This window comes from Labrus mixtus, chromosome 23 (genome assembly GCF_963584025.1).
Source record: "Labrus mixtus chromosome 23, fLabMix1.1, whole genome shotgun sequence".
Lineage (NCBI taxonomy): Eukaryota > Metazoa > Chordata > Actinopteri > Labriformes > Labridae > Labrus > Labrus mixtus.
Window position 1 is genome coordinate 9,412,134 of NC_083634.1, and position 25,921 is coordinate 9,438,054.

Genomic DNA, 25,921 nt, shown 5'->3' on the forward strand with positions numbered 1-25,921 from the left:
TAAATCAATGATGTTAGTTGAAATAAAAGAACTGCAGAGCCCTAATTAATAACATTCAAAAATGTAAACACCAACATGGGGCATGGGACTGCAGATCTCTGGAGGTCCAACAAGGTCAACAGAGTCAGACGTGAAGGATGGATTGATCAGATTGGAGGTGTGAATGGTTCAACAGTTAACGATATTGTGGCAGCAAGACAGCAGGAGTCATGCGGATAACCCCTGAAACATTTGGCTACAGTCCATTTTACCACCTTCACAAATCTTTGTGCCGAGAGTTTACTAGACGAGAAATAAGATGATGCTATAGCCAGGGCCCTGTTCAAAAATAACCTGGTTGGATCTTGAAAACCGGTTGTTCAATATAGAAAAACAGAGAAAAAAAAAGTTAACAAAATGTAATGAGATCAGGTGATCTTAGTTTCCTATCCTTATGAAACCTCAAGTTTGTGTAGTTTTGATTAAAAACAAACAGGATTATCTGGATCGAAGCAGAGGTCTGGATTCACACTGGATTACAGGGACAAAATGTCACATCTTTTGATATATCAGCTGATATTTTTAGGAAGTAAAAACAACATTTTTACCATTATGTTGATATTTCCCACATCTTTTTTTAAATATATTTTGCTCTTGAATTTCTACAATGACTTCAGGGTTGTGGGAAAAAAAGGAGAAACAGGGAGTGTGTCCCCTTAAAATATCTCACCAGATGCCTCTCAATATCAAGCATAAAAATACTGAATTAAAGCAGATCTTTCAGGTGTTGTGGATTTGTGCATCCCGGTTGACAAAGTATGTAGTAGTTAGTCCCGTATAGAGCACTGGAAGTCCAGATTTGTTAATATTTTAAATTCTGCTTCTTGTTATCCAATCTGTATTTCTTTGGACAAACGTATACTGGATAGCAAAACAGTGAATTTCCCAATCCAGTTAATTCTTATCCAGAATAAAACTTTTTAGCAACCAAGCAAATGAGACTGATAGTTTAGGGGTAACCATAGGCTACAAAGGGGTTAACAATCCCAGCCGAACACCAGCTCTAAAGTACGCAGCCCATGAAGTCGAAGATGTTACCGTAACTTGTGCGTACAAGTTTTTTTTTTTTTTTTTACTTTTTGGGACTTCAGGGTCTCCGCACTAAAGGGCAATATAATATAATTAATAATAATATATCTTTTATAAAACAGGAGATTACTTCCTTTAACGAGACTTGCTTTGTTACCAGGCAACTGCAATAATATATCCATCTGTAACCGATCATGACCTCATTTTAAACGGCAAAATGACGTTTTTTTTTATACAGCGTGTTACTCTGAGTTTACAGAGTTTGTGATGGAGGACTTCGTTACCTATTATAGAGTCCTGCTGCCTGTTTCTCCTTTTTTCCCTCCGTCTGTGTGCTAAGCTTAGTTAGCATGCTGCTTCTAGCTGTAGCGTCATATTTACTATACATTAATGGCATCGATATTCTGGTCTAGCTAGCCCTCGACTGGAAGCTAATTAGCATATCACACATTTTAGCACTTCTCCTTTTTCCCTTTTCGTATCAAAACCGGCTGGTACATAATACGTCATTCATTATCTCCCAACAAAGTTTTAGCTTAAAGGATGTCTTCAGCAGTCAACCTTTCTGTTAATTCTTCCAGTTTTACTCCACAGTGTAAAGTCTGTGAATCATTTCCATTTGACAGGACGAGACAAAAATGATGCTGGGCCAAAAAACAGAAACACAAACTGGACTGGGAAAGTAGCGAGACTGCTAGCGTGGAGACACATAGAGGACAGCAACATACAGCGGTACATATGTGTAAACATTTTTTTTCTTCCTCCAGTTTTAAAATATTCCCCTCCTGAAGAAGTCACAATCACAAAGACACTCTTGGGTTCATTCTCAGATTCAAATGTCTTTCTGTTTCTATTTAAATATTTCTGAAAACATTGTCACTCTTTCTTTTTTTTTGATCCACGTTTCAGTCTTTTTTTTTTTTTGGGTGACGAATGTTTGACGTGCAGGTTGGCAGGGGACAGCTCCTCCCAAAATTTAACACTGACCAGAGAAAAGGTGAGAAGTGTCGAAGTAAGCGCCACAAGATTAGGGGGCAAGATAAGAAAGCCTGTGAGGGTGAGAAAAAAAAAAAAAACCTTGGGAAGAATGAGAACCAAAAACAACGGAAAAAAAAAAAAAAAAATTGAAAGTCAAAAAAAAAAAAAAAAAATACGAAATGTAGCGAATGTCTCACACATCATGTCGATGTGAAGTAAGTTTAAAAATCGCCCACGAATGTCCAAAACATAAAGTGCAGGCAGTGTCTGTTCTTCTTTGAAACCGCCGTATCCCCCGGCCTCTAAAATAGTCCAAGAGCAAACAACCGAAAATAAACAAAACAAATCGATAATGCTGAATTGTCAACAATCCACAGCAGGAACAGCTGTATTCCAAAAGGAGTCTCTAGCTCAAGGCAGGGGTTGGATTTGGTTGTCAGTTTTATTAAAAGTACAAGGAGTACCTACACGGCTCCTCCTCACTTCCACCCGAATGCCTCTCCCTCACCGCCCTGTTCACTCGACCCGGATGAGCAGCCCGTAGAGGAGCGTGCCGCCCTCCTCCTTTGTGATCCACTCGATCTCTGAGTTGCTGAAGCGAGGATCCAGAGGCTCGCTGTTGCCAAGCGTCTGGGGCCCCACCTTGTAGGAGCCGGGGCGCACGCACACCTGGAATCCTACCTGGGCCTGATGGCAGCGGTGAGAACGGGGGTCCTGAAATCTGCAGCAGGGGAAAAAGAACTGTAAGTAAGTATGTTCCACCTTTAGTTCAGGTTATTTGCTAGTGCTACAAAAAAAAAAAAAAGTCAAACTTACTGCACTTTAGGGGCAAAGATCTCCATGCCGGAGTAGCGCATGGTGGGGGAGAGCCGCACTCTAGGAACCTCCCTGCCAGGGGCGCTGTTCTCTTCAGGCTCACTGTAGCCATTGGGTCCCTCCGCTTTGGCTGGGGACACTGAGAAGATGGACGACGTTCCTGCAACAGCAAAATCACATTAACAGTTTAGAGATGTTCTGCTGATGCTTCTACTTTAAGAAGTAATTCAAAAGTCAGTGGTTAAACTCTCTCACAGAAGTAGAATGAGCTCCGCAGTGAGAATTATGTCTCCAAGAAAACACGTTTTCTAGACAGCTTAGGTTTTAATGTTTCTGAGATGAACCTCAGTGGTACAGAGAGTATGAGTCTTGGTAAAAAAAAAAAAAGGTTTTTCATACCGGCCAGCAGCTGGCTGTGGTCGAGCGTGCGTCGCAGGGCTCCTACACTGGTGCCGTGGTAAGCTATATGCCATTTCTTCAGTGCATTGGCAACCTCACAGTGGGGCTTGATCCTGCACAAGAGATGAGAGATCAACGGGATGAAATAAAAGAGGTACTCACCCTTTTTTCATATTCACCACAGAGCTGAGTGAAAGTAATGCTGTGGTACCTCTGAACACATTAAGACAGATATGGTTCAATACCTCACAGCTCTATCATTCATCTCACCTGAGGGCGAAGCGGCACCAGCCAAAGGGCAAGGCGTAGTCCCGGGGTGGCTCTCCTCTCTTATAATAAGCCTCGTCACCCCGGAGCTTGTGGCAGGACTCACAGTAGCACAGGTTGTACTTAGCATCTTCGTCAAAATATCCATCTTATAGACGGCGGGGGAGGAAAACAAAGATCACTGTTAGACTGCTGGGACATGACTTTGGGGATTGGAGGCAGAGATTGTGGCAGAAAAGCCTTCGGTAAGACTCACCTGGTAGCGTGAGCAGGTCCTTGAAGCGCGAGCACAGAGCCTGGTACTCACAGGTCTTGTTGGGGTTGACCTCTGGAGGGGGCGTCCAGCACACACTCTCTTTGATTCCTTAAGAAAAAAAGTTGTTTAAAAAAAATCTTAAAGACTTAAATAGAATCTTTATGAAACGTTTACAACAAGCAGACATTTGCTACTAACCGTCAACCATGTCCGCCTTCTCCATGTCGCCCTGACATCGTGGTTCACCAATTTCTCCCCCCACAGCTGGCACATTGTTCGTAACTATAGTAACCTGCCAAAAAAAACCCAACCATGAGCAGAATATCATCAACAGATTTGATCGAAGGTGATGACATGCTGAAAGAAGATCTTTGACTTGTGGAATAATGATTGATACTAAAGAAGAATTTAAAGATGTCACTTCGGATTCTACTAAATTGTAGTGGACTGTACTTTAGTATTTTCTGACATCTTAAACACTGAACCATCTAACACATACCTTCAATAAGGTTTATAAAGAATCTTACTCTCCTGTTTGTCTTCTTCTGGGATCAGACTGATAATTAACTAATTCACAAATGTCACAATAAGAAGACTATCCAAATAAGTAATACGGTTCTTAAGAACTCAGTGTACTGTGTGTGTGTGTGTCAGTAGTACTGACCTGTTCACACTGGCCGTAGAGATCTATGAAGGGGTAGCAGGGTGAAGGGATGTCCTGCGCTGCCACACCCTGGTCCATGCCATTGACGTAAAGGTGAAGACAGCTGTTGGCATCCACCAGCAGACCCAACAACGTCCCTTCAGGACAAGTGTCCAGATTAGGACCGTAGTTCTCACATATCTGCAGAGGAGTGAGGAAGACAGACGGGGGGGAGATTAGCATAGAGGAATGAAAGTGAATTTTTCCTGTATGATGTACAAAGGTCCTTCATGGGTTAGCATCACCTCCACAAAATGATTAGCGTACACCAAACAGAAGGCCATCGGTGACTTTTTCACCGAGAAACCCTAGAGCCACCGTTAGAGGTGACTGTGAGGTGCCCCTTAGACGATCCACCCTCTGTTGTTCAGAGGCAGCACATTGGGGAACGCTCCAGCTTTGCAGCTTTCAAGGGTCGTCTTAAGGTGTGGCTCAGAACAAACCCGGTTTGTGACCATGTCTAACTGCCATAGTGCGTGAATGCATACTTCTATGTTTTCAACTTCAGTGCCTTATCCTATACACTTTTGTTTATACTAACCATGTGTATATATGAGACATTTGTGCAATTACACCAGAACGTTCCAATGATGTGCAATACAATACGGGGGACTACAGATAATTGCTATAATCTGGCATATTTACATGTTTATGTTCATTAATGTTCACTGTCCCTATTTTAAACAAACAAGCAAACAAAAAGAGTCAATGACGACTGAGAACACGCTCACAAACTTTCAAATATAACATCTTCACATGTTTGAAAAATATCAGTGGACATCTCCAACGTGACGGTGTCTGCGTTTGTTTTTGTACCTTTAGAGAGTTGTGGAAGACCGAGTCTCTCTGCAGCAGCCAGGCGGAGCGTTTCAGACAACACGCTGTGGAGGGGAAGTTGAGGCGGTCGGGTGAGTGGCCTATCACTCCTAACGACAGCGACGACGTCCATGACAAGTTCAGACGGTCGATCTGAAACTGATGCCAAAAGGAGGCTGTTGACAGACTGCAAGCTGTCACAACTGAAATACTCTGAGGTGTGATTAAGGAGTTTTCATTTAGCATATATCTCCCCTCGAGGTATCAAAAAAGGATGTCTTCTTCTCATTATCTGAAGATTACTGATTCCTTCTTTCACACACAGCCTCAAATTCCACATCCAGTCACCATGAATGTTACCTGGAAAAGCTGCTGGCGAGCTAGGGGATGGGCGGTGACCAGCAGGCCCTGGTTGTAGCTTGACACTCTGGCTGCTGTCAGGTTCTGGTTGGACAGTTGGATGTTTTTGCCGTGGTTTTCCAGGAACGCCATGACAGTCGGTACAAGCGCACACGGCTCAGTCTCAACCTGGAGTGGTGGTGACACGAAGAGTTTGAGACCCGGACTCTCTAAAGTCGAGGCGCCCTCCTGGTTTTGGGTTCCTACCTCTCTGACGGGGGTGCTGTCCTCCTCTCCTTCGCTGCAGCTGTCCGAGGAGAGCGAGGGGGCCTTGACGCTGTCCATGTCCTCCATTAAAGACGAGCTCACTATGGACACTGCTGTTATCCGCCCATATAGGTCCAAAACTGCAAAGACGTTCTGCAAGGAGGCAGAGGGAGGTGCTTAGTGTACGCACTGGTGGACATACGTAGCAGTTGTCTGTGTGTGTGTGTGTGTGTGTGTGTGTGTGTGTGTGTGTGTGTGTGTGTGTGTACCTTGGATACTGCAGTGGCTGCAGGGCCCATGTCTTCTCCATCAATGAAGATGTGCATCGTGTCGTCACTGCATCTCTTCACCCCCACACGGTTCCCAACCTAAAAATCACACATTTAAGATGAATCAGTAATGAACTATTTAGGAGCAATCTTTCTCCAGTCATCTATAGAATATGACATTTTATATCTAACGGGTATCTGTCAAGTGACAACGCAGCAGGGAGGGTGCAGCTCACCGTCAGCCGGTCCAGTGAGCAGCAGTAGTTCTGCCGCTGCAGCACACCGTTGCGACGGACTTCTGAGCCGCAGAGCAGCCAGGTGACCTTGGTGCGAAGCTGCGGGAGGGAGGGGGAGAGACCCGACAGTGGGCAGGACGGCAGCTCTGGGGGGGACAGCGTGGTCAGACCGATGTGCAGCGAACCACACCACTGCTCATCCACCTCATCGATCCTCAACTGCAGAGGAAAGAGAGAGAGAGAGAGAGATTAGGGAGGAGAGAAATACAAAAAAATAAAGTACAAGCTACAGAGGAGAAACATACACCATGGGCCTGATCCACTAAAGGACTGCGCTGCATTTGTGGCCACAAAACCTGTGAAATTGGGAGAAAGGGATAGCGTGCAATTCACACAGCACACACAAAAGGGTGAAATACACACAAACTGCACTTCCAAACACATAGGGTCCTGATTGCGCTTGTTCCATTTGTATCTATGTAAATTAGGGAATATTCAGAAACTGTGGGAAATCGTCCCCTCCTTGTGCAAAAAGGACTCGTTGTAAATATCATCCAATTCACAGAGATAAGCGCTAATGTACAAACAACGGGAGCAAATGATGCACAATTTTTGGAGCTGCTATTCTCAGTGAATCAAGCCCCCTGTTGTTTTAATGATACCCAGATATCACTGTAGAGGAGGCAATACTTATTTGCATAATTATAAAAAAAAAAAAAAAAAAAAGCTAGGTTAATAGATAAAAGCCAATGTTTTACCTCGAATAGTTCGTCTGCTTTGAGTTCCCTCGCGCTGAACACGATGCCGTGAGCGTAACCTCCGACTCTGACCGCCTGGCAGCCCTCCCCGAGCAGGATCACGTTCTTACCGTGTTTACTGTGGAGGCGATGGGCAACACCTGCTACTACACACACACACAAACACACAAAGAGGAAGTCGAGCATAAGAAATATTGGCATGTGATTTTTAAATTTTTGCTCCATATCCACTTTCATTTGTGTATTCATTTAAAAAAAAAAAAAAACACTTATATGACATTTATTGTAAAAATCTAATGTCTCACAATTCATTAAAGCAATGAGAGCACATTTTAAACAAATATTCTATCCACTTATTACTGTATAACAATGTCATGTATGATTTGAGTTTGCAGACCTGAGCGGGGACCCTGGTGTGTACCTGGAGAATGGATGGGGAAGCTCTTCTCAGTGACGTTGCTGGTACAGAGACTGTTGTCCAGCGGGCCTGAGGAGCTGGTGATAGACACCTGAACACACTGACCGTACAAGTCTATCACAGCAAACACCTCTGAGAGAGAGAGAGAGAGAGAGAGGGAGAGAGAGAGAGAGAGATTAATGAAATATGATCTCTCTCTTAGCATGCGCAGAGTTTCAGACTTCACATTTGTGACTTTTTGGTTGACTCCTTCGTTACCTGGTGGCAGACCGGTGCAGGCAACGCCTTGGTCTATGCCATTGATGTAATAGTGGAGGTCGCCAGTGGCCGAGCGCATCATGCCGATCCGTGAAGCGGTGGTTAAGGAGTCCAGGTCACAACCGTAGTTGTTGCGCATTGTGTTGCCATCCTGCATGATGGCTGTTCCACTGTAAGAACAGGAAGAAGGCAAAAAAGAAGAATCTATTTTTAGCTCTTAGAAGGGCCTTCATATTCAAGATGTAGAAAGAGCGACCTCATGACCACCACTAGACAAAATCTACTTCAAAGTTCCACAGACGTGTTTGAATTCGTCATCTAAAGACTCATTGTGAAAAGAATTGAGACTCTTGCACTGAGTATTGCAGAGCACAGTGAACAGAGAAAGAAGAGGGAACTAAGCAGCAAACCAGGCTAACAAACGGCCTTTAAGTCTTTTCTTCTACCTGAGCATCCACGTGTCGTAGTCGATGTCGGTCATAGTGTTGGGAAACTCGAGCTCCTCTGGCCTGATTGCTGTCACTCCTGGACAAAGTGAAAATCAATAGTCATGTCAGGTGAAATATGTTTCATACGCAGCAGTAAAGATAAATGTAGACACAGCTCACCTGCTTCTATTGAACCCGACCAGCGGTCCACCATCTTCTGGATGATGATTTCAAACAGCTCTCCGTCTCGAAGGAACCTGCAGGGAAGTGACTTAGTTATTGACCTATAATGATCCAGAAGTCGACGTTCACTGAACACTAGAACAAGTTGACTTTTCTTTTTAAGTTCTTTTTAAGATCACCTGTTGGAAATGACGATCGCGTCGTTGAACTCGCTGCGGCAGTTCTGACGCAGGGCGGTGCGCCCCCCGTTGGTAATGACGGCGTTGGTGCCGTGCAGCTGGTGGAAACGCAGGTCGTTGGTTGTGCTGGCCCCGCCCACCGAGCAGGGACTACCGGGGGACATGGCTGTGGGTCCGTCTGAGCTGTCCTCGGGGAGAGGAGGGAGGTCGACTGAGAAGAGAAGAATATTTAGAAGCGTCCATCTTATTCTGGTTCCTAATGAACTGATCCGTGTTTCGCTCCCTTACCCATGTCATCCATGATGGTGGCCTGAGCAGCCTGGCCATAAAGATCGACCACGGCGTACACGCTGGGAGGAACATTCCAGGCAGCGGGGCCCTGAGCCACACCGTTCACAAAGAAGTGGAGGCTGCCATCTTCTTTCCGAACTACGCCTACAGTGTCGCCCGCCTGCATGACGGGGGAAAAGTGTCAGAAATAACTGCGTGTGAAGAAGGTGAGAAGCATTACGGGAGGAAGAAGAGGTCAGAGGATTTTGGATGGTGGAGAGCGTCTGTCAGCTTAGAGATAGAAAAAAAAGAAGGAATATCCCTCACTTTGAGCCGGTCCAGGTTGTGTCCGTACTCGTCCAGTATTGTAGTTCCATTGTGCATGACACCATTCCCCGTCATCATCCAAGTCCCTGCAAGACAGACAATCATCAACTTCTGAACTGATATCTCAGAAAGAAGTCCGCACTATCATGAGGCAGGTTTTTTTTTTTTGTTTGTTGTTGTAGTATTTTACCAGAGCGCAGGTTGGTCATGGTGGAGGGCAGCTGCAGGTATGCAGGGTTGTGCGTTGTGACGCCGATTTCGATGGAACCCGCCCACTTGTCCACCATCTTGTCAATGCGAACCTGGAACACCTCGTTGGAGCGCAGCGGTCGGCTGCTCAGGACGACGCCATGGTTGAAGTCATCGGTGGCGCTGTGGGAAAAAACAGTGATGTTAACTTAAACCTTAGCTGAACAGGATGTTCCTTTAAGCAAACAGACAAATTTATCCACACAAAAGAACCACAAGAATTTCACAAACATCAAAACAGTGAAGTGGATATACATATATATACATCTATACTGTACTTACACCTTTGTGAAAAGTATGATAAACTGCTTTGAAAGACTCCTGATGTAAATTAATTATATTCAAAATGTAAATATTTGCTGTTTTTAAGGAAACATCAATAGTACTAACCCATGCTAAAAGTCATTTGATTACATAATAAAAACATAAACAGTCAAAACATGTTGATTCACAATAAAGAATCTGTCAAGTTAACGAGACAAAATCAAGCATGTAAAGAAAGGGAACCCCCCATAATGAAGCATTGCGGGAAGTGGACTCACTGTGGCCGCAGGGCCGTCCTGCCATCACTGATTATGGCGGCCTTCTGACCACAGTTGTGGTGGAAGAGTAGCCGGTCGGGCCCCTCCGGGTCTGGTGTGAGGGAGAGGGACGGCCTGGGTCGGCCTACGTCGGGGGATAGAGCCCTCATGATGGCGTTGTTGCGTCTGAGGCGGTCACTGTGGTTGTGGTTGTGGACTATGGTGACTTTGACGGCCATGCCGTAGAGGTCGACCACGCCGTACACCACGGCAGGGGTCTGGGCTGCAGCAACACCTGGGATACAGAGAGCGGTTATGAGTCCAGACAGCTGCTTTGAGTGTTAACAGCCACAGCTATCGGTAACTCATTCACCATCGAGCTTCTTTTCCAATTATTATCACTTCTTTTGCATTAAGTCTGCAGTAAAGCTTTGGATCATATATTTATGTTTCACTCAACCAACTCATCTAAAACCATTACCCCCCTAATAATAATAATAATAATAATAATATGACTTTATTTGTGACATCATGTCTACCCACTTCGAGCCCAGGCTTCCCCAGCAGCGGGTTTCTTTTCCCCTCATAAACGGTCTCACCTTGGTCGATTCCATTGATGTAGAAATGGAGCGCCCCGCTGGCTTTGCGCATTAACCCAATGTGATCGCCCTCCTGAAAGCAAAGAAAAGGGGGATTAATGAGACTATGAGCAGACAATTCCTCATGATGATGACAGAATGACGTTTGTGAGGCGGCGCGTACAAACCTGAAGTTCATCGAGGCTGAATTCACAGTATTCTCTGCGGGTTCCTTTCCCGTTCGTCAGTATCCCACAGCCACTCATCATGATTGTACCTGACATGAACAGAAAGATAAAACAATGTGTTGAGTTTATTAAGATCTCCTATTTAGAGTTTCTATCTGTTGTTGGGTCATTTGTGTTACCTGAGCGCAGATTGGTCATAGTTGCAGGATAGTCCAGGTTGTTTGGATTGTGTGTGGTCACTCCGATCTCTATGGATCCTGACCACTTGTCCACTAGCTTATCAATACGAATCTGAAAAGATCACAAATATATGAGCCAACAGTACCTTCATTCGCCTTTATTCGTATGTAAACATTCATCCCTGCACTGAGTTGCGAAATTGTAACCACCTCGAACATCTCGTTGTGTCGCAGTGGCCGGTTGGTCATCACCACGCCGTTATTGAACTCGTCCAGCGGTCTCCTCCGCTCGGCCGTCTTGTTGTTGTTGCTCAGTTTGATTAGCGTGCCACACTTCTCGTGAAAGAGCAACGCGTCGTTTGTCGTCATCCCGCCTGTCACAACCCCCTGCCCGACGCCGCCGTTACCAGCAGGACTGCTGTTTGTATTTTCACCTTCTCCGCCACTACTACCTCCTCCTCCTCCTCCTCCTCCCCCCGTTGTCCCTGTCCCGCTGTCGCTGTTGACCGCGCCTCCTCCGCTGCTATTGCTCCCCCTGTCATTCCTGGAAGAAGACTCGGTACCCGCGTTTCCTCCTCCGCTGCCGCCGCCGCCTCCTCCTCCTCCTCCTCCATCCTCCCCTCCACCCTCATCTTCAGAGCGATAAAAAGAAACTATTGCATTGTTGAACACGTCAAAGAGCTGGTGCTCTGTTAGAACTACAGGAAGAGAAAGAGGGGAAGTGGAGGTGTGTTAATACAGGAGATGATGCTCAGTGTTCTTAAACTGATCCGAAGAGGATTTTCTTACCCGTGTCTGGTTCCAGGTTGTTGGGGAACTTGTCTGGTCTGCTGTGACTGCAGCTAAGCTCAGGCACTGATGAAAGAAAGAGCGCAAAGAGTTGGAAACTACAAATCCCAGAATACAGGCTGGTACCACACTGATCGAAGAAAAAGGGTTCCTACCTTCATCGCCGTTCATCATTCCATTCATTGCTGCCACATTCATCAGTGCCGTGATCCCTGTATCCTCCCGCACGCCGCACACCACCACCTCTTCCTCCTCCTCCTCCTCCTCCTCATCCTCCACCTCCTCGTCCCTTTCTATTGTCTCTTTCTCCGCAGAGGGCGGCGGCGGCTCACAGCCCACCACTGTCACTTGGGTGCACTTGCCGTACAGGTCCACCACCGCCCACAGCTTCGGCGGCAACCCGCTCGCCGCCGCGCCGCAGTCCTGTCCATTCACCCAGAGGTGGAGCTCGCCGCGGGAGCTGCGCTGGATGCCCACCCGGTCGCCCTCGGCTAGCTGGTCGAGGTCCCGGCCGTACTCCTCCAGGACCGAGCGGCCGTCCCGTAGCACCGAGCAGCCCGACACGATCCAGGAGCCGCCCTTGAGGCCCGTGGCACTGCTGGGGAAGTCCAGTGCCGCGGGGTCCAATGCCGTCACGCCAATCTCTATGGAACCGCTCCACGAGTTCACCTGAAAGAAACATATGGATTACATTAAAAAATGATGCTACTTTAGCAACTGTTTGCCTGTAATAAGTGATATGTCAGAAAAAAGTTCAAAATCTTGAAAATGTTCAAATCTCCAAAAACTGTAATGATTGTTTTTTTAGATTCAGAAAGAGAGAAAAAAGTGAGGAAGTAGTAAGTAGTGTTTGCCAGCAGTTGTTACTCTGAGCTGTGATGTTCAAAGAGTGATGCACTGTGCTAAAAACTGCAGGACGATATCTATGGAAAACAAAGTGAGCCTTGTTGTATGATCCGTCTTGTTATTTTTAGGCAATCTGTCAGCAAAGAACGTAGCTCAGGGAGGGCTCCTTTGAAAAAGAAAGCAGGACGGTGTGAACACACAGAGACAAAAAAAAAAAGAAAGAAAAAAGAAAAGGAAACACAAGCTCTGTGGTAGCCAAATGTAGTGGAACGATTGTGTGTCTTAACGGTGCACAAGCGAGACTCAGGACAGTGTGAAGTAATGAACCCGGGGTCAAACAAATCTATTTCTCATTAACACTTCTCTCCTCAAAAGAACCAACCGATCACGTGCACCGTCATGCACTCTCATTAAAACACGGATGCCCTGCGTGGTCCGGCTGTGACGGTTAAACTTGAGCACGCAGAGCAAAACAAGCCGTTTCAGCGAGCGAGCGTCACCTTCATGATCTGCCCCTTCGGTGTTGGAAAACACATTAAAAATGTTTTACGGACAGAATCCGTCTGATTGTGCTCAACACCAGACTCGTCTCCCATAACGCGCAGCCCCAGATATCCATTTCTCCTTCCGTGAAACTCAAATCTAAGCTCACAATGATGAGATACTTTATTGATCTCACGTTGGGGGGGGGGGGGGGGGGATTTTTTTTTTTTGGCTCCGCTGCAGAGCACAGAGCAGAGTCACAGTTTACAGACACTTCAACCCAGCAGATGCTTTTCCGACGCGAGGGCACGAACCCCCGTCAACCAACTGAGAAGTGATGTCCGGGCGAGCTGCACTCCACCTGCTACCCCCCCCCCGCCTCCCCTCCCCTCCCCTCCTCCTTCCCTAGAGAACAACATCCAACAAAAAGCCATGCAGTGGATTCCTTAAAGAAAGGTAAATGAGTCAGAAGTACTCGGGGAAAAACTTGGAGCTCAATCCTTAGCCGCCTCTTTCTTCACCCTGTTTTTTCCTCCTGGTACTCCACAGGGCGCTCGTGTAAGTTGGCAGAAATCCACCCAGCTGAAGTGACCTTGAGCATAACATTGAAGCTCAGACGGCTCCTGGGATGTTTTTCCAGCAGCTCACCTCCATTATGAAGAAAAAAAAACTAAAAGATATTTTTTTGGAGAGGCTGTTACTTGTTTTTCTTCCTGAAACGCTGCCCCCCCCCCCCCCCCTGTTTGTCTCCTCTCTTTGTCTGCTGCTCTCGGCGTCCCTCCTCGGCTCTCTGACAGGTGCTATGTAAGTCAGTGTGCTACGAACGCCCGGGTATCTGGGTTAACAGATTTAGAAGGAACTCATCCTGACCGGGTCGCCGTGTGGAGGAGACAGACATCTCTTTCCCTCGCTCATTCACTTATGCAATGGCAGCCAGTGAGTGTCTGCCTCTCACTCTCTCTCTCTCTCTCACTCTCTCTCTCTCTCTCTCTGTGTTCAAAAGAGCGATAACTGCAGGATACAGTCAGACACGCCAACTAGGACCATTGGACAGCTTTTGGATATAATTAAAAATTAATTGCATCAAAAAGCAGGGCATGGGGAAGCATCCACTAAGTCTGAACGGAGGAAGAGGTTTTCATCTCACAGTAATGTAACAGCTGAACTCTGAATACGGGAGAGGTGAACTCTATAATCAGCTTAACTTTAGAATACTTTTACCAGCTGGGTTTTTAGGACCAATTTTAAATGCAGATGGATATATATATATATATATATGGATGACTGGACGTTGTTGGGGCCCACATATAAACTAACATCTACTCTACCAAAACGTGTTCTGCTTACTATCCTGCAGGTTTATTGTTGCAACAAACACGTTGGAGTTTTGACACCGGACTCTCAGCATCGACTCTCTCATCCCTTGAAAACAATCGAAGGCGAGGACTTCAAACCTCATCTCAGTGTGCAGTTTCTTAGATTTGTTATATTTGATCATTTCGACCATATTTCAAATGGTATTTTTCTAATAATGTTGCAGGTAAATACTATATAATAGAGCCAGTTCAGCATAGCACATGGTGTAGCTAACAAGCAGCAGAGCACGCTACAGTATGTTTGACATGTACACAACATGGCTTAAAAGGAAGGCTGTTGATATGAGTTTTTGTTGAACCACTGATTTATAAAAAATAACAGTTTCAGGTTTCCCTGGTTGCTGATGTTGTCCACTCATTCTATACTTCAAGCTAATAGGGACTGTTTTCTCCTTTCTTAAAAAGTTGGATCTTCTCTCTGTAAACTGTTTGTCCATATGTGCTTCATTTTCACATTCTCTCGCACTCAATTTGAAACATCTAATGTAGCTTAGTGCAGGTCAGTAGACAGGATGGGCAGTCATGCCAATCTGTGATGGGAAAGTATTGATCTTCAGACAGACGATGCATGTCACAACAGAGTACGAGGCTGTTTATGAGAGCTCTTATCAGACCGAGAGCGCCACAGATAATGGATAATCATTCACGTCCACTAGGAGCTTCATGTTCAGCGTCTCGCGTGCAGCTTTCCTCTTTCTCAGTTTGTATGTAAACATCTACGTTCAGGGGAATGTTTGCGCGGCCCAGTTAGCAGCAGCAGCAGCAGCAGCAGCAGCAGCACAAGCTCTGAAGCTGCCACGGTGTTGTCTGTAAGTCTGAAGACTTAGAGGCCAATACAGACAAGCTTTCTGATGCTGATTAAAAACTCAAACAGCGTGCACAGGCGCTGATATGCTATGAACAGAACGGAGTCACAAAGGACAAGGCAGAGATAAGCACTTGTGTTAAAGTCCTTCAGAAAAAAAAGCTACAAATTCAAGAGAATAGATGAAATATGGGAGGAGAATATAACTCGTGTACAAAGTAAGGATAGATAATGGAAAATGTCACGCAACTTTACGTGAGTTATCAGACCTTTTAAAGTGAATGTGTGGAACAAAACAAGGTCACTATCATGTCGAGATAAACTCAAGAATGTGTTCATAGAGCAAGTAACAGAACATGTTCCCTATATTATTCATCATTCTTTTGTACATTAGATAATAATAGATGACAAATGTCAAGAATTTGCACATATTCAAGAAAAGCTTCTTACAAATACGAGTGATTTGTAGAAGTTGTTAAGTATATTGGTGAACCTCAGGTTACAACACACTTTGTTGTGTTTGTATCATTTTGTGCAAAGAGGCTCACCTGTATCAGATCACTGACAGCAGGTAAGTGTGTACTGTAAGTGTGTACTGTAAGTGTGTACTGTGAGTGTGTACTGTAAGTGTGTACTGTAAGTGTGTACTGTAAGTGTGTACTGTAAATGTGTACTGTGAGTGTGTACTGTAAGTGTGTACTGTGAGTGTGTACTGTAAGTGTGTACTGTAAGTGTGTACTGTAAATGTGTACTGTGAGTGTGTACTGTAAGTGTGTACTGTGAGTGTGTACTGTAAGTGTGTACTGTAAGTGTGTACTATAAATGTGTACTGTAAGTGTGTACTGTAAGTGTGTACTGTGAGTGTGTACTGTAAGTGTGTACTGTAAGTGTGTACTGTAAATGTGTACTGTGAGTGTGTACTGTAAGTGTGTACTGTGAGTGTGTACTATAAATGTGTACTGTGAGTGTGTACTGTAAGTGTGTACTGTGAGTGTGTACTGTAAGTTTGTACTATAAATGTGTACTGTAAGTTTGTACTGTAAATGTGTACTGAGTGTGTACTGTGAGTGTGTACTGTAAATGTGTACTGTGAGTGTGTACTGTAAGTGTGTACTGTGAGTGTGTACTGTGAGTGTGTACTGTGAGTGTGTACTGTAAGTGTGTACTGTGAGTGTGTACTGTGAGTGTGTACTGTAAGTGTGTACTGTAAGTGTGTACTATAAATGTGTACTGTGAGTGTGTACTGTGAGTGTGTACTGTGAGTGTGTACTGTGAGTGTGTACTGTAAGTGTGTACTGTGAGTGTGTACTGTAAGTGTGTACTGTAAGTGTGTACTGTAAGTGTGTACTGTAAGTGTGTACTATAAATGTGTACTGTAAGTGTGTACTGTGAGTGTGTACTGTAAATGTGTACTGTAAGTGTGTACTGTGAGTGTGTACTGTAAGTGTGTACTGTAAGTGTGTACTATAAATGTGTACTGTGAGTGTGTACTGTAAGTGTGTACTGTGAGTGTGTACTGTAAATGTGTACTGTAAGTGTGTACTGTGAGTGTGTACTGTAAGTGTGTACTGTAAGTGTGTACTATAAATGTGTACTGTGAGTGTGTACTGTAAGTGTGTACTGTGAGTGTGTACTGTAAGTGTGTACTGTAAGTGTGTACTATAAATGTGTACTGTAAGTGTGTACTGTAAGTGTGTACTGTGTCCATGTATCTGCACACATTGTGTCAGTGGTCCAGCTTGGTGAGAACACTGCAGTACTGTTAGCTCACCATCAGAACATGTCAGAGAGCTTGACAGCCTCCAAACAACGACTGTCAAACACTAAACTACAAGGCTTCTGCTAACCGGCGTACTTTGGCTCATGTAGTATAATAGACAACAACAGACCACAGAGTCTTTCTAGCACCCTCCAGAGAAGCTAGTCTCAGATCAACCCGGTGCTACAGCTAGCGGCTGATTAGCAGAGCTACCATCAGGTTATCATGAGGTTAGTGAAACATGTCCACATATACGTGTTTACTAAGTCCATTTGTTCCTCCTTAATCTCTGACAGGCTTTGCAAATCAGCTTTGCAGCCCCGCAACAGCAGCAGTCGCTGTGACAGTGTGGACCTCCGTGGGTAGGAGAATCCCCTCACTGCGGACAGAGATGGACCCCCGGCCCGTCAGCAGCGCTGCTCCCGCTCTCCCGCTGCTCTCAGCCCCGCTCACAGGCAGCAGCGGGCCTGTTGTTGTTTACCTTCTTGTCGATGCGAACGGTGAAGACATCCCTGTCCCTCAGCGGCTCTTTACTGAGCACCAGGCCGTGGTTGAACTCCTGGACTGGCTGGTTGCGCCGGGCGGTTCGGTTCGAGTTGGACAGGCCGATCAGCTTTCCGCTCCGCGGATGCAGCTCCGCCGCCATCTTCAGTGGGCGGCCAGTGTTCACGACAGTCAGTGTTTACGACAGTAACGTTATGGCAGACGACAGATTTCTGCAAACTGCACCGCACCCTTTTCTGTTAAACACGAATAACTCAATTATAAACCTTACACTTCTTCGTGAATTATTACATCGCTTTTAATGTAGTTTGAAACTGAAATGCACGTTTTATATTCAAGGTACTCAGAAACCTTCATACTTTTCCTACGTTTCTTCTGTGATGTGTGTTTTTAGTTTAAATAATGTTTCACTCATAGACTGTAAATATTTTCACCCCCTGAATGTTTATAAAAATTATAATCATTCTATTGTAATGTACATTTATTTTACAGATCAAAAGGAAGTGAATACGTCATCCTCTCCTGTGTTTTTCAACATGAATTTGTCTTTTTTCAAACATCACTTTTCTTATGGAGAACTTAAAGTTCTACAAAGTAGAAAAACAATTCTCCAAATAATTATCTTATAGTCACAAGTGAATTATATTGTGAGCACAAGTTAGATAATAACTTGAGGGAACAAGATTATTATCTTGTAAATACCATAAACTGTAAATATAACTGGAAACACACGTTAATATCTTGTTCACACAATTTATTTTATTTTATTTTATTTTTTACTTTTTGGGACTTCAGGGGCCCCAAACTTTTTGACAACGAAGAGGTTGTCTCTACCTTGATTTGAAATACATAACACTCATTGGTCTTTCAAAATAAAAAGTGTGAAAGACAGTAGAACATATTTGTGTGATATTTGTTCTTTTTCATTCTACTTATTGATTATTTGTAGGCCTACATTGTGTATTCAAAACAAAACAAGGTTAGAAACTTTAAGTGAAGGTAACAAAAAAAAAGCCTTAGACTTGCTGGCAGTGTGCACTTGTGAAGGGTCTTCTTAGTATTGTATTTTCTTCTTTTATGACGACATGAAAAGTTAATTTACACGTTTTTGAATTGTTAGAATGTGTGGATGTCATTTCTTCAATGTTATCTGTTTGAATCCACTAGAGGGAGCAATGCCCATGCGTTTCTTCTCTGTCTCCTGCATCAAGCATGGCCGCACCAATCAAGCAGTAAAATGAATACCACTTTAAAAGGAATTATATTTTTAATTCATTAACATACACGCACCTCGGTCACAACACGTATATCTCTGAAATGTGTTAGAATTCTGTTGAAATGGGCTTAATTACTGCAAAACATTTGAACATTTTAGAGTGAACTCATCAGATTTTTAGGGTCAATTGGTACAAACACCAATTTTAAATACAGAATGGCGATCATCTTAAAAGAAAATATATTGCTATTGGGGTATAATTTTGTTTTGTACAGTGATATTTTGACGGTTTTGCCATTTGTACACATTATATTTGAATGGCTTTATTACCCAAAGGCATCCAATAAAAAAAACATTGTTCATGTATTACTGATGCATACTTCTTGTGGTTTATGCTGGACAGCTGTGAGAGGAGATTGACATGTGTTTGACAGCTAAATCCAGGTCCAAATCCCTCCCCTGAACCTGGATCTTCTCCAGACAGCCTGTCAGAAACTGGGAGCCAACATTACCCTCACCCTCACCTGAGAAAAGGAAAAAAGAGTAAGAAAAAAACACGAGAAACCACCAGCCTCCATATTTGACATCAAGTATTGGTTTTCTGTTTGGATGTATTGCAACTGGAGTTTTTTCATGCGTTGTCCATGGTTTAAATGTTGTTATTACCATTTTAAGGACCGTAGATTTGAACACACACACTGCACATAATGGCTGTTTCATCTCACCTAAGAGCCCACCAAAGGCAAGATTAGCCTCCCTCCATGAGATCAGATAGTCCTGTTGGCCTGTTGGACTGATGGGGAACCTGGTTGTCTTTAATTCATCCCCATCTTGAATCACTTGAATTAAGTCCATCTGAATGATTATCGCCAGATTCTTGAAGGTGTCTTTCATATTGAAGCTATCTGAGCCGAAATTGAATGTAACCTCCTGCAGATTTAAGAGAAAAAGAGAAGACAGAAATTCCTTTAACTCAATGGGAAATAATGATATTGATCTTCTTTAGTTATCCATGAGAAACTTTATACAGATGCTGGAAGGGATTCAGTTGGACTAATGATTAGTCTCTGTGCATACCTTTGTGTTATTACTGGCAACTAAAGCGAACATGAGTGGTTGCCCAGGAGCCTTGATGCTAAAAATGGTCCCATCCATCTTACTGAAATCTCCCTTTATCTCAAGTTTAACCCCATCACCTTCCATGATGGGGAAATCTGTGGAGGAAACAGAATAACATGTACACATAACAACAAAATATAAATAAAAATGATGCATAATTGTTTAAAAAAATTCTCTGAAATCTTGAATTGTCAAGCACAATGTTCCACCTGAGGTCTTAAAAATGGCAAATCCAGTGCCAGGGAAGTAGCTGCCAGGCTGGATATGTTGGTAACAAGGCCAGAGCTCCCCTGCCTCTGCCTCCCAGGGACCGCTGAGGTTCAGCCAGCTGCCTTCCCGCACACAGCCATCCATCTGGGGCTCGAACTGTAGCAAAAAATGTATTCATTGGAATGAACTGTACGTAAAAAAGTGTGTGGAACAGCAGGAGCATGAGACTAGGACAGAAATATTCAAGATTTTTATGGTAATCTTTAGTGGACATTGACACCCTGTGTCATGACAAGGCTGTTGTATTGTACTGTTACCTGCACTTGACCCCACTATTTATTTTCTTACTAAGAATAGCTGACTAAATGTTGACATTAAGTCATGCAAGATAATGTTGTATTGACATTCAGCATTTGTACATGTAGACATCCACCACAGAAGAGGCAGGCTTACTAAAGCCTCAATTAACCAGAATGCAATGCAACGCAAAACAATCCCAATTTAAGGTCCTAAATCAGTGCTTTGAAACTAACCAGTCTTGATCAGCGGATTGAGTTAGTTAAGTTGTATTGATATGCAAAGAGTTCATAGAAAGCACCTCTATACAGTAGGACGCTTAAAACATAAACATTGAAAGCTCTAAGGGAATCTGCAATGTATCGTCAGTTTTATTTTTTATTGTTTCAAGAAGAGGGGTAAGATTTTAATCTAAACGTTGTGATATCATGTCATGAAATTATGTAAGGATATTGCACAATATGATACGATACAATAGATTTGATTCAATATGACACAAAATACTATAAGGCACATATATGACACCATACTATATGTCTTGATCCCATACCATACCTACCTTACCATACCATACTATAACATACCATACCATACCATACCACAACATACCATACCACACCATACCAAACCACACTATACCATACCATACCATACTATACTATAACATACCATACCACAACATACCATACCACACCATACCAAACCACACTATACCATACTATACCATACCATACTATAACATACCATACCACAACATACCATACTATACCATACCATACTATAACATACCATACTATAACATACCATACCAAACCACACCATACTATACCATACCATACTATAACATACCATACCAAACCACACCATACTATACCATACCATACCACAACATACCATACCACACCATACCAAACCACACTATACCATACCATACCACACCATACCATACTATAACATACAATACCATACATACCATACCATACCACAACATACCATACCACACCATACCATACTATAACATACAATACCACACCATACCAAACCACACTATACCATACCATACCATACCATACATACCATACCATACCACACTATACATACCATACTATACATACCATACATACCATACCATACCACACTATACATACCATACATACCATACCATACATACCATACTATACATACCATACATACCATACTATACATACCATACTATACATACCATACATACCATACTATACATACCATACCATACATACCATACTATACATACCATACCATACATACCATACATACCATACTATACATACCATACATACCATACCATACGTACCATACTATACATACCATACTATACATACCATACATACCATACTATACATACCATACTATACCATACCATACTATACCATACTATACCATACTATACCATACTATACCATACTATACCATACCATACCACACCATACTATACCATACTATACCATACCATACTATACCATACTATACTATACCATACTATACCATATCATACCATACTATACCATACTATACTATACTATACCATACTATACCATACTATACCATATCATACTATACTATACCATACTATACCATACTATACCATACTATACTATACCATACTATACCATACTATACCATACTATACCATATCATACTATACTATACCATACTATACCATACTATACCATATCATACTATACTATACCATACTATACCATACTATACCATACTATACTATACTATACCATACTATACCATACTATACCATATCATACTATACTATACCATATCATACTATACTATACTATACCATACTATACCATACTATACCATATCATACTATACTATACCATACTATACCATATCATACCATACTATACCATACTATACCATACTATACCATATCATACCATACTATACCATACTATACTATACCATACCATACTATACCATACCATACCATACTATACCATACTATACCATATCATACCATACTATACCATACTATACTATACCATACTATACCATACCATACTATACCATACTATACTATACCATACTATACCATATCATACCATACCACACACCACACACATAAGATGCAATACAATAAATGCTGTAGATGTATGTTGATGGAAAGAAGACAAAAAAATCACAATCAAATGTCTTTAAAAAACATTGAACAAGATCAATTGGACACATTTCAGTGTTCAAAGATAAAGTGACACACTATACCTGAACAAACAACTCTCCCCTGTCGATCAGGAGCCCGCCCACGGCCAGTCGGAGTTCACCTGTAAGAAGCTCCTCATTCTTTTTTTGCTGCATGCCTACCACCAGCCCATTGGAGCCGTCCACCTCTAGAACCACAAACTTCCCTTGGTTGCTCACCTCCAGCTAGGTGGCACCATGGGCACAAGAAGAAATTAGATTAAAAGTTGCTGCATTGTAACACATTGTGTTGTGACCAATTTGGAATACTAAACATTATGTCTAGTATGCTAATACTAATGATAATTCTTACGATTATGACACTTTAAGAAGCCAATTAATCTATGGGTTAGCCTTACATTTAACACATTTAAGAGTTTCTAGGGCAAAATAAAAACTAATTCTGAAATCAGTTATATTTCAAGTTTTTGTAACTCCATTCACATGTACTTCAAAACTTCACTCGACACTCACTGTGTGCCATTTTCCATCATTAAGCTTGGGTCCGCCCATCACACTGACGAGCATCTCTTCTTTGCTGATTTGCATCAGAGGTATCCCGTCCTTTAGGGCTAAGATAAACCAGTCCTGCCCATTTTTTGTGTCTCCGTAGAAAATTGCACCTTCTGCATCAAACGTCCTTAATTGAAAGGATGATTTGATACTGTAATATTAGAACAAAAACAGAAAAAAAAACAGTTTTTGATTCAAGGGACGGAGGTTGATAGAGGAAAAAAAGAGATGATTTATCTGTTTTTCCTCATTACTTTTTCTTGGGTTGCATGAAAATCTTAATGCTGAGCACCACTAATGACAGAGGAGTAAAAACAGTAAATTTCAGAGGGGACAACAGTTAAAAAAAAAGCCAGTATAATGAAGTGCTTATATATGATACATGTGATTAGAAATACAGGGCATGGATAAACAATCCTCAAATATGCAAGAGCCTTTCAAGCCTGATTTTCTGTTTGAAATTCAGTGAGCAGCTGATATGCAGCCGACACGATGCAATGGTTCCCTCCTGCTGACGTACCTGCTGATCTCACTGAGGTTGACTGTTGTGTGGATCAGCGGCCTCCAGATGTCTCTCTCCTGGCCCAGATAGAGGGTTGCGCTGCCTGATACCTTTTTTTTAGAAGACACAGTGTTCTCATTTAACAATGACTCATTACATCTCTTTCCTCTCAACAAATCATATTCATTAAACACAGGCTCTTGTGATTTATTGTCAGATATGTGGATCGGTTAGTGGTTAGACATCATTTATAACGGACATAGCTTTATTCAATATATGTATCTAAAAAACAAGTATATGCAACTTAACTAATTCTCAAATGATAATAAAGAGAAAAATCAACGTGGAGTTGGTGACATAAGGGACAGTTGGCATCAAGCGACGGGTATATTGAAAAGACAATCACAAAAAAAAAGGGTAAGAACTCAAAAAACATCTGGGGGTGTTTTTGAGCTTATTCGTCCTCACACAAACAGAACAAAGTTCTAAGTCTAATTTTCAGAAGAGCATGCTGAGTAACCGCTCTTCATCTGGCACCTGAACTGCACACTAGTTGACTCAGGTGTGTTTTGATATTACACCCACGCTGTGTCTATATTCCATCATTTAGAGCCGAGAAAACATGAGCTGTTTAAAAATTACATATATGCCTGCTGCAATCTTTAAAAACTGTTCAAGAGGCTAAGACAGATTCCCAACTGTTTAGGGATCTGTTCCTGACTTAACATTGAGGAAAAACTCTGTCGTTCCTTCAACTTTTCTGAAACTCAAGACATTATAATGGGTATGCCTTCATTTTAGAAGAGGTGAGATACTCATCTTTCCCTTCGTATCGTGACAATAAAGTTCATTCAGATTTTCTGATCTTTACATTGTTTTCTCTCTTCTGAAATGTTCTCTATTATGTGTACGGATACAAATGCTCCTGACTGAACTACCCACCCAAGGCTTTGTTATTAAGGCTTTGCAGGTGAACATACCTTACCCGGTCTGTATCCCTGACCCTCGGCTCCCCATCCCAGCAAAGCGAGTAGCAGTCCGCCTGCTATTACTTTCCAAGGCACGGCCATCCTTCAGTGCATTCAGCCACCCAGGCCTCCCCGTCTGCAGTTGTCCCGAGCACTTTGGCTGGTCTCAGACTCCACCCTGAGGTGTGGGCGTCAGGACGAGCAAGACTTTGTAAAGCGTTGGTGTGCTACCGAACTGTCCTGGGGTCCAGAGGTTCAAATACAGCACAGTCAGCGCAGGTTATCGACCCCCCACCGTAGGGTGTGCTTCACGGCTCTGTGGATGGGACTATACAGAGACAAGAGCAGCAGGAAAACAACGAGAATAAAAGAAACAACATATAGATGAAAAGGCTCATGAAGCAGTTATGGATGTTAAAGGAGTCATTCCAATTTTAAATGAATAGATAAAAATGTACATTTCCATCAGTCTGTCAACAGCTCCTGCCTTGATGAATCATGAGAGGACACAACCTCAGGCAGGGTGAGCGACCTTAGTCAGACCACAGATTTGTGTTTACCCATTACACAGGAACCCTGGTTCACCTCCGCTGGCTTTGATTCAATGTGTGTGTTTGTGTTTGTGTCGAAGAGTGACGAGGAGAGAGAGGGAGATGAGTTGGGAGCAGTGCTTCAAGTCCCGAATGTTTTTTGTTCCTCCTTTGTTCTAGGAATTCACTGATATCCCCCGTAATACTTGGGAAAAGTGCCACCCACAAAGTAAACAACCTGTTAGTCAGTTGATGAGTATTGATCATTAAGGTCAAATAACACCAAAACGTACTGAAAGTCTGACGCACAGCTGATCTTGATGCCATAGTAAGAAAAGCACAAGAGTAAACAGGAACATTACCATGGTCATACCAATGCCTGCGTTCCATTTAGCTGGGGAGGTGTTGTCCTTGTGAGGCCCCAATTTACGCATAGTGGTCAAACTGTGTAATGACAACTTCCCAGGTGTGTGACATGATGCACACCTGTCAAAAATAATATCGCACTATATCTGCATGGGTGAAGGGGAGAGGCCAATGTGGAAGTGCCTTAAAACTGCATTCTCCTTGATGGCCACTAGAGGGAGATTGAGCTAGTTGAATAGAATAGAATAGAATTACTTTATTGATCCCAAACTGGGAACTTGTGGAGTTAGTTAGTTGCAAAAGGAAGTCCGATTCTAAACCTGATTGGAAAAAGGCCCTTCTTCCTAACTGATTTATTCACTCAGTTAACATTTTCCTGGTTAGTTTCTACAGATACAGCTACAGTTTAAAGATTTATCCAGTGCAGTAACTTGTTAATTTGGTAACATTTTT

General features: G+C 43.0%; 2 protein-coding genes across 6 annotated transcripts; both read right to left on the minus strand.

Annotated features, from left to right (window-relative positions):
- Positions 1–880: 880 nt before the first annotated feature.
- neurl4 (neuralized E3 ubiquitin protein ligase 4) lies at positions 881–17,773 on the minus strand. Of its 5 annotated transcripts, none has more exons than XM_061031859.1 (29): positions 17,490–17,773; positions 11,895–12,408; positions 11,740–11,805; positions 11,161–11,648; positions 10,951–11,062; positions 10,772–10,860; positions 10,605–10,677; positions 10,027–10,300; positions 9,426–9,607; positions 9,236–9,321; positions 8,927–9,089; positions 8,639–8,849; positions 8,457–8,533; positions 8,295–8,373; positions 7,849–8,018; positions 7,594–7,722; positions 7,173–7,318; positions 6,415–6,633; positions 6,179–6,277; positions 5,910–6,062; positions 5,664–5,831; positions 5,304–5,462; positions 4,449–4,628; positions 3,983–4,076; positions 3,785–3,892; positions 3,532–3,676; positions 3,262–3,374; positions 2,863–3,022; positions 881–2,767 (listed from the first exon to the last, which is right to left on the minus strand). In XM_061031859.1, the coding sequence occupies exons 1-29, from the start codon at positions 17,652–17,654 to the stop codon at positions 2,563–2,565; spliced, it is 4,827 nt and encodes a 1,608-aa protein (XP_060887842.1). In that variant the 5' UTR covers positions 17,655–17,773; the 3' UTR covers positions 881–2,562. The 5 variants fall into 5 exon arrangements, with proteins under 5 accessions (XP_060887842.1, XP_060887841.1, XP_060887840.1 ...); XM_061031858.1 differs by having other exon boundaries at positions 7,570–7,722; XM_061031857.1 differs by having other exon boundaries at positions 5,664–6,062.
- A 987-nt stretch (positions 17,774–18,760) lies between these two features.
- On the minus strand, positions 18,761–25,439 carry shbg (sex hormone-binding globulin). Its single transcript, XM_061031633.1, has 8 exons — positions 24,585–25,439; positions 23,623–23,714; positions 23,064–23,253; positions 22,614–22,775; positions 20,057–20,213; positions 19,806–19,942; positions 19,454–19,658; positions 18,761–19,252 (listed from the first exon to the last, which is right to left on the minus strand). Exons 1-8 carry the CDS (start codon positions 24,672–24,674, stop codon positions 19,119–19,121), a joined length of 1,167 nt encoding a protein of 388 aa, XP_060887616.1. The 5' UTR covers positions 24,675–25,439; the 3' UTR covers positions 18,761–19,118.
- Between the last annotated feature and the right edge of the window lie 482 nt (positions 25,440–25,921).

Coding starts and splice junctions, on each gene's coding strand:
- neurl4 (XM_061031855.1), bottom strand. CDS start 17,654: ATGGCGGCGGAGCTGCATCCGCGGAGCGGAAAGCTGATCGGCCTGTCC. Junction 11,063..11,160: donor GACACAACGAGATGTTCGAG/GTGGTTACAATT, acceptor TGATCTTTTCAG/ATTCGTATTGATAAGCTAGT. Junction 7,319..7,569: donor ACACCAGGGTCCCCGCTCAG/GTCTGCAAACTC, acceptor GTGTGTGTGTAG/TAGCAGGTGTTGCCCATCGC.
- shbg (XM_061031633.1), bottom strand. CDS start 24,674: ATGGCCGTGCCTTGGAAAGTAATAGCAGGCGGACTGCTACTCGCTTTG. Junction 23,254..23,622: donor AACCTCAGTGAGATCAGCAG/GTACGTCAGCAG, acceptor CTAATATTACAG/TATCAAATCATCCTTTCAAT. Junction 22,776..23,063: donor ATGATGGAAAATGGCACACA/GTGAGTGTCGAG, acceptor GGTGCCACCTAG/CTGGAGGTGAGCAACCAAGG.